Source organism: Pempheris klunzingeri, chromosome 21 (assembly GCF_042242105.1).
Source record: "Pempheris klunzingeri isolate RE-2024b chromosome 21, fPemKlu1.hap1, whole genome shotgun sequence".
In the NCBI taxonomy this organism is placed as follows: Eukaryota; Metazoa; Chordata; class Actinopteri; order Acropomatiformes; family Pempheridae; genus Pempheris; species Pempheris klunzingeri.
This window is the reverse complement of record NC_092032.1, coordinates 6,575,949-6,596,033: the sequence shown is the minus strand read 5'-3', so window position 1 is coordinate 6,596,033 and position 20,085 is coordinate 6,575,949. Positions and strand designations below refer to the sequence as shown.

At 40.8% G+C, this 20,085-nt stretch overlaps 1 protein-coding gene across 1 annotated transcript in view; it reads left to right on the top strand.

The window, feature by feature from the left end:
• col11a1a (collagen, type XI, alpha 1a) overlaps nucleotides 1-20,085 on the top strand; it is a 77,217-nt gene that overhangs the window by 40,056 nt on the left and 17,076 nt on the right. Inside the window, exons 33-48 of the mRNA XM_070852861.1 lie at nucleotides 1,066-1,110; nucleotides 1,283-1,336; nucleotides 1,576-1,620; nucleotides 4,086-4,139; nucleotides 4,780-4,833; nucleotides 8,073-8,126; nucleotides 8,406-8,513; nucleotides 11,326-11,415; nucleotides 12,625-12,678; nucleotides 14,985-15,092; nucleotides 15,237-15,344; nucleotides 15,858-15,911; nucleotides 16,013-16,066; nucleotides 16,373-16,480; nucleotides 19,775-19,828; nucleotides 19,907-19,960. Of these exons, the coding sequence (XP_070708962.1) occupies nucleotides 1,066-1,110; nucleotides 1,283-1,336; nucleotides 1,576-1,620; nucleotides 4,086-4,139; nucleotides 4,780-4,833; nucleotides 8,073-8,126; nucleotides 8,406-8,513; nucleotides 11,326-11,415; nucleotides 12,625-12,678; nucleotides 14,985-15,092; nucleotides 15,237-15,344; nucleotides 15,858-15,911; nucleotides 16,013-16,066; nucleotides 16,373-16,480; nucleotides 19,775-19,828; nucleotides 19,907-19,960 (1,098 nt within the window). The remainder of the gene's footprint in view (nucleotides 1-1,065; nucleotides 1,111-1,282; nucleotides 1,337-1,575; nucleotides 1,621-4,085; nucleotides 4,140-4,779; nucleotides 4,834-8,072; nucleotides 8,127-8,405; nucleotides 8,514-11,325; nucleotides 11,416-12,624; nucleotides 12,679-14,984; nucleotides 15,093-15,236; nucleotides 15,345-15,857; nucleotides 15,912-16,012; nucleotides 16,067-16,372; nucleotides 16,481-19,774; nucleotides 19,829-19,906; nucleotides 19,961-20,085) is intronic.

Below are 20,085 nucleotides of genomic sequence, written 5' to 3'. Positions count from 1 at the left end.
CACACACACACACACACACACACACCGTGCCTGCTTGTGTATGAAAATCACCACGCCATCATATTCCAGCAGGAAAGAAAATTGATTCCTGTTATGAAGGCATCTGTGTAGCGACTTGGCACAAAAAAAAAAAACAGCAACTAAATCAATGTTGGGAAGAGAACAAAAGATGTGGAAACAATTGTTCTTTCACCGAGCCCCTCTCCCCATTTCTGGGCCCGAATAAAAAATAAGTTGCACACGCACAGTTTTGAGCAGTGCTGAGACAGATTTGAAGGTACAAGTTTTACATCCAACAGTTGTCTAGAAAATAACCAGAATGTTCCCACATTATGTTGATTCACCTTAAAACTTGAAGCATTCATGATAGAATAATTACACAATTAGAACAATTATCCTAAATGTATAAAGTGATAGAAAGAACCATTTCCTTTGTTAAATACATCAGGATCATTTAATGGACACTTTGAAGTACATTATCTCCCTAATGCAAGGCTACCTGCCAAAATGAAACACTTTGTACATTTTTTCATAAAATTTTGTCCAGCGTTGACTCAAAGCCAGGAAGCTGTTTCCAGCTATTGTAGAAATATGTTCACTGCATTTGTTGGCAGCCTGTTTCTGCTGCTTCAGACAGCCAACCAGTGCAAATAATGTTTTTTTGCTGCCATCCAAAAAGTGCATAATGTACCTGTAAACACACAACTCCACAACTTCTGTTATCACTGAGATATAACCTCTTTTTAACAAAGGTATTAGGGGTTCACAGCTCACATATTCTCTTTAAGATTTCATCGGTAGACCAGTGCAATTAAATGTGTCTCAGATAAGGAAAATGTTGAAAATGTGATTCATTTAACAGAAGTAAGGGGATGGAATCTGCTGGGATTCATTTTTTTACCAAGACACAAGTGTTTACTGTAGCTGTTTGGCTGTGTAGACGTGACATTTGCCCTTTTTCTGTAGGACCGAAGTCAGAAGCGGATTAATGTAAAGTAATGACACACAGGAAGTGTGTGTGTGTTGTGTGTTTCCTAAACTGTTCTGACTTTGATTATCTAACAGGGCATTGCAGGGAAACCTGGTCCAAGAGGGCAACGAGGTCCAACGGTATGAATTTTTAACTTTATAAAACTAATTAAATAGTGGCAACTTATCTCGTATCCACCTGAATTATATGTGTTATAGCAGTTATAGGATTTAACATCATTAAATTTGACTGCTGTACATGGTGTTACTAGGCTTTCTGTTTGACTCTTGAGTTTTTTATCTCCTTCTGTAGGGTCCTCGTGGGGCTCGGGGAGCCAGAGGTCCAACAGGAAAACCAGGCCCCAAGGTACACCAATTACTATAATCACAACAAAACACAGCTCTCATTCTGATTCTAGGCTTTTTACCTGGTAGTTTTCTATCAGGCGGTGGAGCATTGTATTTAAAATAAACTAAAAATGTTACAGTAGATTTCTGAACAATGCTGCCACCTATTACTGCTCCTGCTGTGGCCCATGCCAAATATACATAGTGCAAAATCATACCTTAATACTAACCCAGGATGATTGTTGTTATGTGTTGCAGGGCACATCAGGCAATGACGGTCCTCCAGGCCCACCTGGTGAGAGAGTAAGTCCATAACGCACGCCGTCTGGGATGCTTCTCATGCATGTGGATACAAACAAGGGATATGTCTTTGTAGCAGTTTGTCAATATCGTCTTTGCATTGGATTTGTGCTGAGGCCATTCTGTGCCATCAATGCGAGAGTCAGTCACTGTTAAGCTTCTAATCTCTGGTCCGACCCCCCAGCGGCCTAAGCATATTGATGAAATAAAACAACAAACAATGAAACAAGCGGAAAAAAAAACCTAGAACAGCATATGATATGCTTTAGTTCTCATTATGAGTTCTGACTGGCCACTCAAGAAACTGTGTTTTATTACGGAAACAGTTTCTCCAGGGAGACGAGAGGATCTAATTTGAAAAGATAAAGAAATAATAGATTCCCTCACAGTCTTTGACGCTGTGCTTTTGATCGAATGTGTGTTTAAATTTTCCTTTTAATCAACATCACAGTGATCCTTTGTTCTATGAAGTCTCTCTTGCCCCAAACCAAGTTCACAGTTTTATTGTTCCGGAGCAAGTTAGACAACACACTGTACACATCCTGCATGTATGTAGAGCAGCTGCTGTCGTTTGGAGCTTTGCTTTAATGCTACTTTACGCTCCTGTTCCTGCCTCCATCTAACAGACAGCAGCAGCTCTTTGACGTTGGTTCTCAGCATTGCAATAAAGTAAAATTCTCCTTTGTAGTACATGTAAAGTGATGCTCCAAAAAAAGAAAAGTAAAATGTCAAAAACTAGATTTATAGGAATTTCCAAGCACTGGGTTAGTCCTAGGTGTTTAACTCAGTGGCGACATTAACAATCTCTGCAGCTGTTTCACAATACAAGCCTTCCAGCAGTGTCACGTTATTTAATACCTCTCAAGAGATTAGATTAGTTTGATTTCCAGCGGTGTTTCAATGCTATTTGATTTTGCCGTGTAACAAAGAAAATGGGAAACACTGACTGAAAGTCCAAAGAAGACATGAAGCAAGACAGACTTTCACTGTGAAACAGCAAGGGCTTAATTGTCATTAGCATTTGCCTACAAAAAAAAAAAAAAAAAAAAAACACTAGAAAGGCAGAAACTGAGTTTATTTCAAACTCTGACAAAGCATGATGGAGGGAGGTTCATCAGAAAACAGCCTCCCTCCTGTTAGGTGAAAGTGAAAACAAGAATGTAATAGTGTAACCTTGTTGTCGACATGCGCTACACAGCCAGTGTATTCGTCATTGTGCCTCGTTAAAACAGTCATGTTCTGTCCACTAGTTTTACTAAGATTCATCCGTGCCCCTAAATCTAGACTACGATTTGAAATAGTTAAAACAGAACATTAAATGTTCACTCAGACAATGTGCTCTCATTGTACACCCCTGTTCTGCAAAAGTTCAATCATATTCTTAGTTTTCTTAGTTTTGGATTTGGACATCAAGTATAAATGAAGTCAGTAATCTCCACTGTATGAGTTTGTATGTGGTTAACATTCCTGCCCTCACACTTCCCATTTGCAGTTTCTCAGAACGCTCCATCGCATATTGAAGCACATGTTGACAGGCAGCTCTTTACAGTTGAACTAGACGATTCAATGTGGGTGGAGTGCAACTTTCAGCCGGACAAACGGTCATGTCATGCACTGCGAAGTCCACGATTTTGAATAGTTTTGAATATTTCGAAAGCCAAACGAAAATGAGATATCATAATCAGCACCGAAACTGGGGCAAGGAAGGCGAAAGTAGACGGATCATTACGATTCAGAGATAGACTTGAATTATCAAGTCAGCTTTGAGGCGCGTTTATATTGGAATGCAAAAGAATCAATCAATTTGTATCGGATATTTTCTATGCGAGTTAAATTTAGTCTCCCTGAAAGCCAAGCCCTCTTGTTCTTATACTGTAAAGACCTCTTTTTCTGCACATTTCACCTTCTCACCACGTCCGGTTGCTTCGTTTTTTTTCCTCAAATTTGCTAAAGTGTGCGTGTGTCTCATTTTCACCTTGAGTTAATATTTCAGCTGCTCAGAAACTGTCAGTAAACATACCAATCAAATATATTGTACATGCAGCTCAGCTTTGGGGTAAACAGAGAAACCAGAAATTCTCCCTTTAGAGAAACACTTTTCCTACATTACATTACGACCTGAGATGAAGACACTAAATTATCACTGAAAAAGTCTGAGAACCTTATAATTCCACAGTCGCTGCTTCTCTCTGTGGCTGAATAATGGAGGGGAACATGGTGCTCACCATAATGACCTGGTGATCAACGGCTCATCGGATAGCAATAATTTTAGAGCAATTAGATTTATTTGTGTTGAACAGCTTAAATGTATTTTCTCTAGCTGTTCTGGAAACAGTCATATATCCACATGATATCTTACCACTTTGTAGATTTGTTATTATTATGTTTTATAATGCAATAAGCCATCTCATAACTTAATTTTTTTTATGAATTTTGCATCAACCAATCTGTTTGTTTGTCTACTCCAGGGGCCTCAAGGACCTCAGGGACCAGTGGGCTTCCCCGGGCCAAAAGGTCCCCCTGTAAGTATTTCACCTTCACTGGCACTATAAGCAGCTTGATGTTCTGGAAAGCAAGACTATACGGTTTGCTGCTAGTTCTTGATGTTCAGTGTCTTACTTCACTCCTGCGCTCACTACTACCCTCTCCCTTTCTTCCTCCCACTGTCTCGATGGCAAATTAGCCTAGTTTGCAAACATTATAAGTCACAATTGATTCAATTTGAGGAGTTCATGGGGTGCAGTAATACACAGCAATATCCCTAATTCTGTGCAGGGATCATTAGTCTAACTGTTATTGAAGCAGAACCCATTTTCTCACTATCCAGTCGAGGCAAAAGACAAGCGGTAATTTCCACCTATTGATTCAGGTTAGATTCACAGCTGGCTCTTAGCCCTCAGTCAGTAGTGCTCCTTTCAATAAAAATATAGAACCTTGTTTTTTCAGCTCCGTAACCGTTACCAGTCTCAAAATCAGATTTGTACAGAATATTGTGCCATCAAAGTATTTGCACAGTACTGCAAAAATAAAATGTCGCAGCTTAGATGAATAAACTTTCCAGGACGAGGTCCATTTCCATCATTCACCTCAGACATGAAAGTCATGATGATGAATTTACTTCAAGTTACCTAATGAGTGTGTCTTTTGATTTCTACCTAACAGGGACCACCTGGTAAAGATGGGCTGCCCGGACACCCTGGTCAGCGCGGAGAGACGGTGAGTCCTAAAGATGCAACAACCTGTTTGAGCTTTCAGTCACATTTGTGGCTTCTGTTTAGTCTCAGCGTGTAACTTCCTGATGAGTCTAGAAACTTAAGACCTCACATTGAGGAAACTCAAGATAATTTCATTTTTCATACTTGGATAGACTTGTCATATTGCCACTGCAAGAGCACACACACACACACACCAGTGTGCCACCTCATCACTTTTTCAGTTTTAGAAACGTTTAATCAGAAGTCTCCTCCCGGTGCTCCGTCTGGTCTTGCTATAATCCCACAAAAAATTGTTTTGTTGCGTTTCTGGCTGGTAGTTTAGGCCATTTAAGTTAAAGTTGCCACAGAGAGCTTTTTAGCCCTCATTCTTCAAATTGCCTCTCGACTGCAGGACAGATCTGGTCAGTGAACTGCACTTCAATTCTTCCTGCTCCACATCTTATCTCTATTGCTCTTGTATGCAGGGGATTACAATCAGTGAATCAACATCTCAGCGTGATGCCATTGGGGCAGACATGTCTCTTAAAACAAAACTCTAAAGACAAAACCATTGTCTATCTGCTCGTCCCCATTGACACACACACACACACGCTGCACACACACACACGCTGCATTCTGTCTGAGTAAATCCAGATGGCTCAGACTTCTATCTCAAAGAGACTGACACCAGGGAGCGGGGGTACCACTATTTTCTGTTGCAGCTTCTCTCTTGTTATTACTTTGGCAAGTTTGCAAATATCCAGTAGAAGGATGTCGATCTTAGTTGGTGCAGCTGCAGCAAGATGTGCTTGTGTAGCATTGCCCACTCTGAGTTAATAACAACTGATGTATAACTAAACTAGCTGAAATGAAATGTGTTGCAGCAGCATGGAACGATGGTTTGCATGTTTGTTTGTTTTTTTAATTCAGTACCGAGCTTAATGCCAGGTTGGTGTACTAAGTCTGTACGGACGGTGGATTGATGCAAACATGCTGTATCCCGTGAGACATGAGATTTATCTGACAGTAAAATAAAACAAAAGCAAAGTTTGATTCGATCACATCTAGTTGCAATCCCTTGCTCTCAACTTCAATTCGTCCATACTTGGTATGCATCAGTGCAACTTGGTTTGACGAGGCTCAGAGGGCAATAAATTCTACTAAAAGCTTGACAGATCATCGCCTCTGTCATTAAAGCTTCCCTTTTCCGCCTGCCTCTCTCCTATAGATAACGTAATACACCAGTGCTTCCCTGCCTTTGCTGCTATTCAAGCGACAACGATAGAGTCTTCATTAAGGTGTTTATGGCTGTAGATTTATGCGCTGATGAACAGGCTGCACAAGCATCCAGTACGAGAATAGATCACAGCAATAAAGATGCTCATAGGTGCCCTGCCCCAGCAACACAAGTTGCATCCGAGGAAGTGGAAATAAAGATTTGAATCGGTGTGTCTGAGCCAGGGCCGATGCTCTAACAGCATGGCCTCAGGGTTTCCATTGAATAATACATCACCATAAATCACAACACATAGTGATCAATAGGCCTGGAGTCATATGTCAGCCAGGATCAGCTTTCTAACCGCTTGGATTCAAAACTTTGTTGGGTTGTATGATGATAAGTTACAAATGATGGGAGTAATAAATGCACTACCTCAGTGGGATTTGGTTTCGTATGGAGTGACTGAGGGATTCTGAGATCAAATGAAAATCAGTAGGAAAAGTCAGTCAAAACGGAAAGTGAGCATGACACTGTGTTCTTGGAGTTTAATATGTTTGCTCAATGCTAATCACTCCCTGGCACTGATCAAGTTTTACTTTGTTACTCATGACAGTCTGTCCTATAACATCACAGCATTAAGCAACTCAGATAAAGGTGGCAGATACAGCATGTCTTCAAAGGGCTAGAAAATCCATGTTAGGTATACGAGTCCTTCTTCATATTCACACTCCTGCTGTATAGATTAACTTAATAGCTGACGTTTAAACTTCACATGGGTTTAATATTTAGGGAATATAGGGTGCTTGGAAGACGACTCAAGTCCAATGCAGATTGGATTGTCCTCTTCTGGAAGACAGAGGTGTATCTGATGTGTGCTTTGAATATTGAACTTCTATCTTCTTTGGCTTGTTGTTTAAGTCCAGGGGAATACTGCTATGAGCACTGTAAACACGAACCTATGAAACAACTTTACTACAACTAATTGGTCTGTGATACAGACCCACTGGATTCTTTGTGCCAAAATAAAGGTCTCTTAGCTGTGGTTCGGTGCATCAACTCAAAATTAAAGAGGTCTTTCCTGTTAGATGCTCAGTATTTCTTAACCAGCCGCATGTTTGCTTTTAGTGCTTTCAGTGGACTTGCTATAACTTGTTAACAACTGCCTGTAATTTAATATGAATAGTTTAGCTTAGAGCTGCAGAGGTTTTGGTACATCATTTTTCCCATAATAATATTAATATGAAAAATACTTGCTTAATGAAAATTCATGCATGCCAAAAAAGGCAACAAGTTAACTTTGGGAAAACAACCCTCCTCAGTTAGTTAATCATTCAGAAACAGCTCATTTGCTTCACTGGGATGTGGTTTGGTCAGATTTGACAGTGAGCGAGCATCATAAGCAAACAAACCCACAACCATTATCACATTATTAATCAAATATTACTGAACTCTGATTGGTGTATGGCCGTTTGTAACTGATCCCTCCTTCACCTTGGACCACTGAGAGGGTGAGGACCAAAACAGAAACAAACACAGAATCTCTCATTTGAAACAACAACAACTACAACTGCGCTACGTACAAGAGTCCATCACTCTCAGTAATAAAAAGCTGGTATATGTTGTCAGGGCCTTCCAAAATTAGCAAAATGCCCATTCATTCATTCATTCATTCCTTCATTCATTCATTCATTCATTCATTCATTCATTCAGCTCAAGTGCTGGTTAATCTTGATTTGTATTGCTCACTGTAATGTGAAATTATAAAATTTCATCACATAAGACTGAAACGACTTTAATTTTTCCTACAGTCATTTACTAGCCAGTGTTGTGATTGCTTAGATTCTATCCTTGATTGTGAATAGAACCTGAAAACCCCTCTTACATCAAGAAAATACCTAGAGAAAACCCAAATCCTTGCCTATCAGCCCAAACAAATGCAAGTGGAATCACTTTGGTTTCTTTACTTGGGTTTGTTAGATAAGCCCTGTGCTTCTGTTGTCATTATAAACCATATAAATAAGGCTTTGTAATCTGTTTTTCAGGGTTTCCAAGGAAAAACTGGTCCACCAGGCCCAGGAGGTGTTGTCGGGCCCCAGGTAAGAAATGCATTATTGAAGAATACACTAATTATTAAAGAACACATTTCCATATGTGATATCTTGAGGCCATCACAGTTTCCCTCAGTTAATGCTTATTATTTGTAAAAAGCAAATACAGCAGTAGTGAGTTAACTATTTGATTAGATTTCTGTGATCATAATATAAGATTATTAATGCATGGAGATGTAAAGCGCGCAGTGGGATTTTTATAACTGTGTTCATCGCGGTTCACCATTTTAACTTCAAATAATATCCAACTGTGTGATGGCATCTTAGGGACCAACTGGAGAGACCGGTCCTGTTGGTGAGAGAGGTCACCCTGGACCCCCTGGCCCACCCGGAGAGCAGGGTCTACCAGGTGCTGCTGGCAAGGAGGGAGCGAAGGTATGTGTCAAGTGTTTCAGTATTTAACTAAAATGGAAGGATTCTCTGTCTGTCTGTAGTTTTTCTCAACAACCCAAGGAAGTGCAGCGCTAAGTGTGAGCCACAGTAAAAAAAAAAATTGCATTTCTACCACCAGAAGTACACACTGTATAAAGTATTGACATTGACCCAGATTAACTGTTACACTGCCGAACAGCATGCTGGGTACAGCTGTCTGTGTGTCGCTCACTAGAGTACATTCAAGAACATGAGAAAATTTCAAGCATCAGGATCAGTTGTGCCACAGGCACTCCTAACAATCATTCTTCTCAATTAAATGATAATTTTATATGGGAGCACAACATGCTAGAAACGGCCACATGCCCCCCCCCCCCTCTCTTCTATGGTGGGTTACAAATATACACAGTAATTTCTTCAAGTGAATTGGCTCAGCTTTTCTCTCAGGCTGTACTAGATTTGTGCCGGTTACACTGATGAAAAGAAGCCAGAGATGCTGATATAGAGATCAACAGTATAGAGGTGGATTGCAAATTGAACTTATGCAGTCGCAATTACCGTACATAATTTGATTTTGCAGATTGCGCCAGCTGCATTCTCAACCAGATATATTTCTGGAGGGCATGCAAAGCTCAATTGACTACTGGATTGCTTAAATAAAACTGCGAGAAAGCCAAAATAAATCTATAGCAATAAATTCAGTCAGAAACACACCCCAGTAACCATCACTCTCTGTGCCATACAAAGACTCTGGCAAGTGACTGCTGAAGATACAGTGGCTGAGATTTGGGAAGCGTGTGGCTACATTCCCTCTCTTACTCTGCCTGGCCAACAATTGAGTGCCCATTAGAAGTAGACAGTAGCCATTTCGTAGAAGTATGGGCTGCTCCAGACCAATGCTCTGACTCCCTGGACCACTCAGCATCCCCATCCTCTCCCTCAAACCCCTGTGTTTTCTGCTTTCATTTTCTCCCTGTCTTTTTCAAGCAGACAGTTTAATCAAGTCCGCCAACTAACTCCAAGCTCTCCGCCACTCGCAGCCCCACTTTTCATCCCACTCTGCACAGGCCTGTGCATCAGTATGCCAGGGACACTTTGTGGAGGTCTTGGCAGCAGAGCCCAAATCCTCTTATACCTCTCAAACCCACTCTTCTGTCCCTCCCTGTTTGCAGATAAAGTCATCCTGTCAATGCAAAAGAAAAGAGAACAAATCCAGGTGTAACTTTTTCTGAAGTCAAATGTCTGTTTTTCGACATTTGTTTGTTTTTGATTTTGGTGCACAAAATTAACCAGGAAGTAAATGAAGGTGACCTGTAATTACTGGCACTATTCCTGTCTTCCTGTAGACAGAATACTAAGGAACTCACCATTTAGCTCAGTAACTGAGGTGAGGAGTGCGGAAGGAGGAGTGCACGCAATCACTTGCAAATGCTGAAGTTTTGCTTCCACCAGTTATTGTCCTTCCTTGTAGCAAACACTTTGTCTGCTCATTCAGTCAAATAAGATCTGTCCACATACTTTTTGGTTTCATGTAGAACTGATTTTAGCCTTTAGCTTTTAGCCTTTAAGCAGTCAATCGTTTGTTATTTGCATTACATAACTTTTTCAAACATCATTTAAATTGCATTGAGTTCAGTAGACTGAAATCTTTGTGCTGTACATCGTGGCTGATAATGTGAAAACATCCCACGCTGGTTTTGATTAGAGTTGAGGTTTATGTATTGACTGCGTGGTGACAGTGCTAATGAATCCGCAGAAAACATACAAGCTTCAAACTAATTGCTTCTAATGGACCATTAAGATGGATGTCGGCTGCAAAAGAAGTACACAGCTGCTGATGAGATGCACAGTCCATTAATATGTGCTATAGTTGCCTGTCATATACATTTCAATATGTATTCTCTTTTTCTTTTAGGAATTTGCTCTTGCTTAGCTGCGAGTGTGTTGTACTTTGTTTTAACACATAAATGCTGAAACGTATTGCATGCGCACATTTCTCCAGTATCTTAAAGTGGGGTGGCCATTTCTTAAGCTCTTATTTACAAGGTTCTACCTGGTAGCAAGTGCAACTGTCAAATGCAAGATTTAGCTGCCGTGTGCTTTGCATCTCCAAACCGATGCGAACGCCATGCCAACATCAATTCAAGTATTAAAGTTACATCAGAAGTTGCGTATATGGATAACTCAATTCAACTATAAGTATCAGTTGAAATTATTTACGTTATTTTTCTATGTAAAGTAATTGTATGTAAGTTTAGCAGTGACATATTTGAAACAACACGTGCAGATGTGAGTGACCAGCAGATTAGATAGTTGTCTGTCACCTGGACACCGTTCTTACACCTAATTGGATGAATGCATCACTTGCTGGGCTGTTATTAATCTTTCCTTCTAATTTTCAAACTGGAAAAACACAACAGTTGTTCTAGAAAGACTGTCAGATTCCTTGTACAGTATATCAGTATAATATAATATCTGATGCTGCTCATGTGGGGATTCTTGAATCCTTAATTTTGAATTCCTGAATTGTTGGGTCTCTCTCTTAATTAAAGAGTTTGGTCTAGACCTGCTCTTTATGGAAAGCGTCTTGAGATAACGCTGTTATGAACTGGCGCGATATAAATAAAGGTTGATTGATAACCATAATCAATACATTTTTGGTGAGCAATAGACCATGCAGCACGATGGCTGTTCATCGGGTTTGGAAATGTAAGAGCCGGAACATATCTGGTCAGACTGAACTGATAATGCTGTACTGATGCAACATATTATGAACCACACTAATTCTAACACAAATGTGCGATTGTGTCTGTAGGGAGACCCTGGACCACAGGGATCCCCTGGGAAAGACGGTCCCCCAGGCCTCCGAGGCTTCCCTGGAGAAAGAGGTCTACCCGGTGCCACGGTAAGGGCTTCACACCACCTGCGCCAATTCATCATAGCTTCCCTTTGCATGTGCTTGCTAGTGGAAAGTGACAGAACATTGCCACGTAACGAATGAACCATAGCTCTATCAAGAGCCGTTCACTTCATTAGAGACACCAACCCTGGAATTCACTCCCAGCAATCAATCCAGGGCAGAGGAAATCCAAAGCGACATCTTACAAATGAACAGGCGTGCCTCGGCATCACTCTGCCAGCACTGACACTACTGTTTTAACTGCCGCAATGCATCATGGGCTTCTCTTATAGAAGTGGGGAATTGTTGGTTAGAGATCCATTTGTAAGATCTTCCCCCAGTTTAACCAAGGACTTGAATTGTTTTTCATCGGTCCATTGCAGCATTTTTGGGGGGCAGCAAAGTTATTTGTCTTTGTATGCATTATTTACTCAATAAATTATTAAATGGGAAATGTTGGCAATTAGGCTATAGTGACTGGCAATGGATATACTGTGGGGAAAGGAAATGTTTTGCTGCCTGCATCTTCAAGGTCAGTCAGACTCTGCAGGCCAGCAGCACCGCTGATTGTTTTCTGCCATTGTAATTTACTCCAGCACACAGCCAGAGCCAGCAGAGACTCATTACCCATACTGCCGTGTGCTCTTTTGCAGCCCACTAGGGAGCTGCACACATACACACGTTTTGGCATTGACACATATACAAGAAAGCACACCTGCATACAACATATTACACACCGCCTTGCATTCACAAAACAAAACTCTCAAGCCCGCATATGCAGAACGAATATTGCATATACGCACATGCACACACAGAGCCATGCACACTATCCATATACCTGCAAAATAATCCTGCTGCTCTCTAGCTACAGTGTCTGCAAGAGAACAGTTATGAATTGAATGTTGATCTTTTTTATATGTGCTATAAATTACTGCGTTAACTATTATGAATGCTCCGCATTCAATTCACGCTGCCGGTGTACCGGGATGAAAATGTCAATAGCAATGATAGTTCTTGCAGCAGTGCATTGAGGTTAAATGCAGTCAGAGCACCTTTCTCGTGGTGAAGTCACAATTCAGTAAACAAGAGCAGACAGTCCTGTCTGGATTGGCATCTGATGGTGGAGGTGTTGAAGTTAGGTTGATTTAAAGCTTTGCAGGATTTAACAGCTATGTCAAGGAAGTCTTCATGTATTTTTTTTCTTCTTTTCTTCAGGGCCCAGCAGGTCTGAAGGGAGGAGAGGGACCCCAAGGTCCGCCTGGTCCTGTTGTAAGTATACTGTTACCTGAGATTAAAGTGGCTTTTGGAAGTTCACTTCACTTTCTTTCCTCTCTGTATTGGATTTTTAGGACATTTTATATTTGACTTGTGTTATTGATTAGTGCTGAGGCTTGCACAGTATATTTCGTGTTTTAGTGAGGCCTACATATGTCATACACCAGAGGGCAGTTTACATCATTCGAACAGGAAAAGCGTTAGAAATGGCTAACTGCAAGGCCATCTTTATACTTGCTTTTCTTTTGACATCCCCACCAGGGAAGCAGGATGTTTTAGGCAACCCTCTCAAACCAATGAGCGAAAGTTAACATTTATTTATTTGTTTTAACTTTTATTGCCCCAGGTAAGGTTTGGCTCTTTTTTCAGCTAAGCACTGCTAGACATTCATGAATTCATACATACTCACATATTCTAGGGATGAACATTGTGCAAATCCACTCGATCAGATAGATTAAGTGCTTTGCTGGAGGACACCATGACTATAGCAAGAGAAAGAGGAGATCCTAGGCTTCATCAAAGCAGGAATTGGAAGTGATGAAGATAATTAAGAACTGCATGAATTGGACAGTCACAGTTACATTAGAGGTAGACCTCTAGAAAATCAAGTACATGTGTAATATATATATAAACTCATTAAGCCATTATGGTCACGTCATACGTGTTATACTCATTAATTTTCCAATGAAAACATCATCAAATTTCATCTCGTATCACTGCACACAGCGATTTGTCACAGGAGTGATCATGCGCTAGGGTAGCTGGGTATCAAGACTGTTTGCTCCATTGCCTCTTGGCACACAGAGACAGACCCAAACAAACACACACACACACACACACACACACACACAACCAAACCACACAGCCAGGAGAGCATCCATATGGTGAGTCACAGTGTTTAGTCATCCTGGGCGTTGCTCCCTGCACATCCCTCGTCTGTCCCAAAGGTCGCATCCCGGCACTTTCTGCTCTGCTGTGTTCTTCTTACAGCTTCTTTGTAAAGCTCCGTGGTAAGGCTAGCACAATGTGATGGGCTGCCGCTAATTTACACCCAGTTATGTATCTATATCAACAACATATAGTGAAATTCTTTTGTCCCTAGCCCCAGAGCAAATCTAACAAACAGATGAATAAAGTAGAACAGATCCAAAAAGAAGCATAGAAAATGAATACAAAGAGATAAAGTACAATAAGAATGCATGAAATCAGTATGAATTAAAGATTAAAAGGTGAAACAGTGGATATTTTTAAGTGTTAAATGCAGCAGTTAATGAAAGCTAATGAGACAAAATAGCCACTAATGATTTCCAGAGAAATAAAGTAATATAACCACTGCATGATAATCTTTGCATTATAAGGGGTAGTGATGTCACCAGCATGACAGATAGACGAATTATGAATTATGGATTATACATTATGTGCTAAAGTGTTCTTTACATTGACTGGTTCAGGACCTGAATGGCTTGATGGAATAAACTCCGCTTTCAGGCAGTGGTAATGCTTTGTCACCATGGTAACACATCTTACGTGTTTTTATTTCCCTCCAGGATTTTCATTCCTAATAAGATCGAAAAGTTTCCAACATTCATCCTGGGATACATTCATCATGTCCTTTTAGATCACAGACAATAGACAACACAGCTTTTGCCTGAGGAAAATTAATCTATTAGGATAATTCATTAAATAAACTAAAATTTACCTGCATGTTTCATATAGGTTTGGTCACAGAACAATCTCTGTCATATAAGAGGTGACAAAAAACGTGGTAAAGCCATGTATTCCTGGGTAGGTGAAGTTTATGTGCATGCAGGTACACAGTCAGTTAATTCAGTGCAGCAGAGTGTCAGTCACCATCATGTTTTATGGATTTAGGTGAACTTTGAGTTCCTGTATCTGAGTACTGATACATAGCAGCAGCGTCTTTCATTCAGAAATGAATTTTCAGCAGCAGCAGACGCTCTGAGCTTAGAGAGTCACCAAGACATTAGCTCCCTGACAGCAGATAATGCTGGCTGCTTTCAAGGAGCAGCACTGCTTTATTAGAACTTAAAGGCCAGCTTTTACTGTGGGCTGCTTCTGCTGGTTTTTTCGGTTCTCTTCTTGAAATAGGTTTGCGTATTTAGGTGTGTATGTGTGTGTTGAACTGCGCTGGGTCTTCCTTTGTAGATGTCTTAACGGAAATGATTTTTGTTGGGCATGCTTACATTATATTCACGGTAGGATGACAAAACATATGAAATATATGTTCTTCTCTTTTTTTATTTTTCACTCACTTTCATTCACCTCTCTCACACTCACAGGGTTCTCCCGGGGAGAGAGGTCCTGCTGGTGCAGCTGGTCCAATTGGCCTGTCTGGTAGACCTGGCCCTCAGGGTCCCCCAGGTCCTGCTGGAGAGAAGGGAGCTCCCGTAAGTGTTGTTTTTTTCTTTCCCATAGTGGCTGACTCAAAAACTCTGTTCGCTCTCTTTGTTTCTTTTCCTCACTTCGACCTTCAGTTCTCCCGTTTCTAGTTTTCAAAACAGAATGAAAAACAAATGTCTTTGCTCCACTAGGGTGAGAAAGGGCCTCAAGGTCCTGCTGGTCGTGACGGTGTCCAGGGTCCTGTTGGTCTGCCCGGGCCTGCTGGACCTCAAGGTCCACCCGGAGAAGATGGTGACAAGGTCAGTCAGCAACACGCACCACCACCCATCCCCATCCTGTTGGCCCGGTTACAGCTCCTCCTCCACTCCTAAACTGGCATACGTTTTGGGACTAACCCAGATTGCCAATCAGTCTTCGTTCCCATGTTCACACTCGAGCCATCTGCATCAAAAATATGTTTCCTCACTGTTGCTTATCCATCTTCTCAGCTAAGTGTGCCAGCAAACTCAATTAGATGAGATGTACAAGTGAAATACTGTTGCTTGTTCCATCTCCTGGATTCATTATGGTTAAGGTTACTATCAGCCATTCTACTGAGCTGCCAAGCATATGTCACTGGAGAGGTTGGAATGAATTCAAAAATGTATCTGCACATGTTCATCCGTACATAAGGTTAATGTCAAGGTTGTAGCTGCAGAGAATCGGTGTTTGTGTCAGGCTGTAGGTTTTCACTGATTCTTACACCGTTAACATTTAGAGAGGAAGCTAAGCTGAGACGATTGACTGCTTGTGTGTGTATTTCTCTTTCTCAGGGAGAGGTCGGAGAGCCCGGTCAGAAAGGAAGCAAAGCGGACAAGGGAGAACAGGTGCGTTATGGGAATCAAAGCCCATATATTCCTCTATATCTATAATACATGTGTGCGTTTATGGGATGTGTTCGTAACAACTTCTTCCTGTTTGTGTTCAGGGTCCTCCTGGCCCAGCTGGTCTCCAAGGTCCTATTGGTGCTCCAGGTCCTGCTGTAAGTACAACTGTCTTGAAAAGCACGGATGAAACGTACCTAATGGACATGTGAATGTGTTATTTCTTTTACATCACAAACCAAACACAAAGACAGAGAGGATGATGGGTACCCGACATGCAGCTAGACACACCTATGTCCTGAATAGTAGACAATACAGATTACTTAGAGTTGTAATCTTCTCTTAATCTGCTTAATTTTCAATTTGTCCTGACCTGGCTTTCTGCCTTCATCTGAGTTATATCAGCAAGCAATACACACATTGACACATTGTATAGAGGTATGAGCATGTATGTTTTTTCTCAGGGAGCTGATGGAGAGCCTGGTCCCCGAGGTCAGCAGGGTATGTTTGGACAGAAGGGAGATGAGGGTGCCAGAGGTTTCCCAGGACCCCCTGGTCCCATTGGTCTGCAGGTTAGTAACATTTGCACACGTGCACATGTGCAAACACATGCTACAAATACATACAACGTAATCCTATACAACGAGCCATGATTATTAACATTTAAAGGTCACCTTGTATACATGCATTCCTGCATTTCTTTTGCAGTAGCACTACATGGTTACTTATTTTCCTCAATAGTATGGGCAGTATTGTGACCCTTGTCAATGGACACTGGGTAAATAGTTAATTTACTGTAGCAAACTATTAGAATATTTTCAGATAAGCATTAAAGGCATATTGTGTCAAGAAGTATGTACAGTGAGGCAGCACCATGTATGTGCCCCAAAATGAATGACAGGTGGTCTACTCACATCACACTCACATTACAGACCAACTGTCCATCCCATCCCGGTGACTCTGACTTGCTTCTAATGTGTCATTTGGTCAGTTGATATAATTTCCTCTACTGAGGTCTTGTGGCTGTCACATTGGATTAGGAGAAACTCTCCATTGTGGTACAAAGTCTTCAATGAGCCACCGTCTCGGCTTCATAAAGATAATGTTAAGGCATTTCCTGTTGAACCACATATGGCGGCAGAGATTGGCTCGGCGGGTGAGAAAATACCTGAAATAGCAAATAGCAGAATCCTTACGCCAGGACATCACATCATGATCATTTTACTATTATGCTTTATATTGTTGTTCATATTCCGTGTGGTCCTGTTGACATGCTGTGCATTTGGTTTGTGCGTGACATGTATCATATGTGTAAGTAACATTGTTTAATCTTGCTTGTCCGAAGCTTTTAGGACCATTTAATGAACGGCTTTGAACTGTCTACTCTCCAGTAGTCACATGTCGCTGGGAAAAGAAGGGCTCATGTAGCATGCACAGTGGGTGGGAAGATGAAATAATAAGAGTTTAATACAGAGGACTACAACGAACTGAATATAAGATAATTGGTAATTCATTTGATGTATTTATCTTTAGACCTACTGAGTAGGTACAGTGTATAACCAGTCGTCTGTATGTATGCTATCTTTTAAGTCTCATGTAGTTTGTTGCTATGGACTAAAAGTGAGCACTTTCATTTACACAACCATTCACATCACACTATGATGCAATGCAAAGGCAGACACACAAGCTCACACTTACTTTTGCAGAGGCCTGTGCTTTAAGTGGGTCTGCAGGGTGTAATGTGTGGTGACCAGGCTCTGACCTGCAATGATTACACCATCCTTCCTCCATCACCTCAGAGACGAACACGACTTGTCAGTGTGTATAACGCTTAAGAAAAACACATTACCATCAGCGCTGCAGTTTGCTTTTTGATATAACGCGTTTTATGTTATTCATGGGTGTTTGGTAAAGTAAACTCTACCCATCCAAGCATATAGTTTAAGCCAGGCTGGAAGTATTAGGGTCATTTAGATGCAAAAAATGCACAAGCACATGCTTGGTGATGTTTTGTCTCTCTGTGATAATGAGCTAACGAGGTAGGACCTTCCGTTAGTAGTGGCCTGTTTTATTAGTTATCAGCTTCTTAACCCTGTAACGCCAAGTGTATCATATTTGATACAAGACTTTTTGAGACCTCTACATCATCGGTGTGACATTTTTTTTCCCCGAAAAACCTGATGTATACAATCAGACACATGCAGTGCACGGATAATCCACCAGGGATCAGTAATCCATGCACCAGAGGGCCTTTAATTGAGACATCCAATATATATATATGCAAATTGATATATATATATATATATATATTTTGTCAGAAGGTTCAATAAACACTCAAATTTCAAATTAAAAAAATTTGAATTTTCTGGCAATTATTTGATGGTTCAGGCTTCACAGGGTTAAGTTAAACATGTAAAGAGTTTACTGCAGAGATCAGGGTCATTGTCTTGATGAAATTACATAGACTATTGCTCATTGTTCCAAGGTACTATCCTATCTCTGCAGGATTGAATTCAATGGACTTTTAATTGGGAGTAATTCACTTCACATCACAATTCCATTAATTGCATGGACTGACCTGCTTCAGTAGTCAGTTCCTCATCGAGCACATTTACCACGCTGCATAATTAGAAGCACCGCTAATGATTTCAGACTAAAGGAGACCTTTACACAGATGAGATTTCTCAGCACAGCCGGAATCAGCATGCAACTATACACGCTTTTTTTTTTTTTTTTATATCACCCACGGAAAATACTTGCAAACAGGGATGTGAACACACATACACCAACTTACAACAGTCAGCAAACTGTCTTTTTTCCCGGCGCTGGGAGTATTTGAGGTTGGTCTAAGCACATGTAGAGAAAGTAATTCTTTGATCTCCCGCCTTGCAACCTTACACTGATGACAAACTGCCTCCGAATCACGAACAGACACGCGCAGGAGGCAGAACGGGGTACGGCAATTTAATCACAGCAATTACCGGTAGAAATGTCAGGGATCAAACGCACATATGAGGTCCTGACCACGCAGCTCATTTAACATGCGTGAGTGAGCTGGATCTACGTCTGCACCTTTTGAGCGAAGAAGAACAAGTCACTGACTAGAAAAAGAGAAAGCAACCAGAAGAGGAGTTTTGCTTTACTCGTTTGCAGAGCTAGGAACAGAACTCTAGAATAAAATCACCTTACCTTCTTCTGAGTATTTATTAGGAAACATAAGGCCCTGTTATGCTCACAACCTTCACTGAGTGCTCCACAACCGACAACTATTTCAGACAATTTGGCTAAATTAGGTGCGTTAATACATGGAATATTTGAATTCTTTAATCCATTTTTCCCTACCATGTCTCATACTTCATTGAAAGAGCTGTTGAAATATTTGTTTTAAAGATTGAAATGTGCTCCTTTTAATTCTGTTGATAAAATATATAATATAATCTAATTCTGATATATTCAGTTTGTCTGCACAAGATTAAGTGTTTTTAAGGTCTCTGCTTTCGTCTCATAGTAGACTTGCTCTTCACCTTGCTCAGTCTATTCATTGAATATTTATTTGAATAGATAATAGGGCTGGACTGCAATTAGAACATAGATTCAAGTGATTAATTCATGCATGCTCTGACCCACTGATATATTTAACATCTTAGTGCATCACTACAATATATTCCAGCAGTCAAATTAAATTGAATGAAACTAGATTGAATCAAATGAAATCTCCAGCAGTAACAGCTGCTGTGAATACAGCCCAAACAACTTAAATCATTAAGAACACCATTCTTTATTCGTGCAACTTCACCTTGTGTTTGAGCCATGGCTATTTTCTTTTTTCATAATATAATTGCTTATTCATTTTTTTTCTTCCGCAGGGGCTTCCTGGACCTCCTGGTGAAAAGGGAGAGAATGGTGATGTTGGCCCCATGGTAAGAGGCACATCTGATTCTTTTATACTCTTATACTAGTGTAATACACTACAATACAACTGTATTTCTTTTCTGCAGGGCCCCCCTGGTCCCCCCGGTCCCAGAGGTCCTCAAGGTCCTAGTGGAGCTGATGTACGTATATCTAATCGACGTAACACAAAATAACCTGCATGTATTATAAAGGATCCATGTTAGATGGTGACGCAAAGTTAACTACATCTTCAATGGCTTCAAGCTTGATGACTCATCTCTCTCTT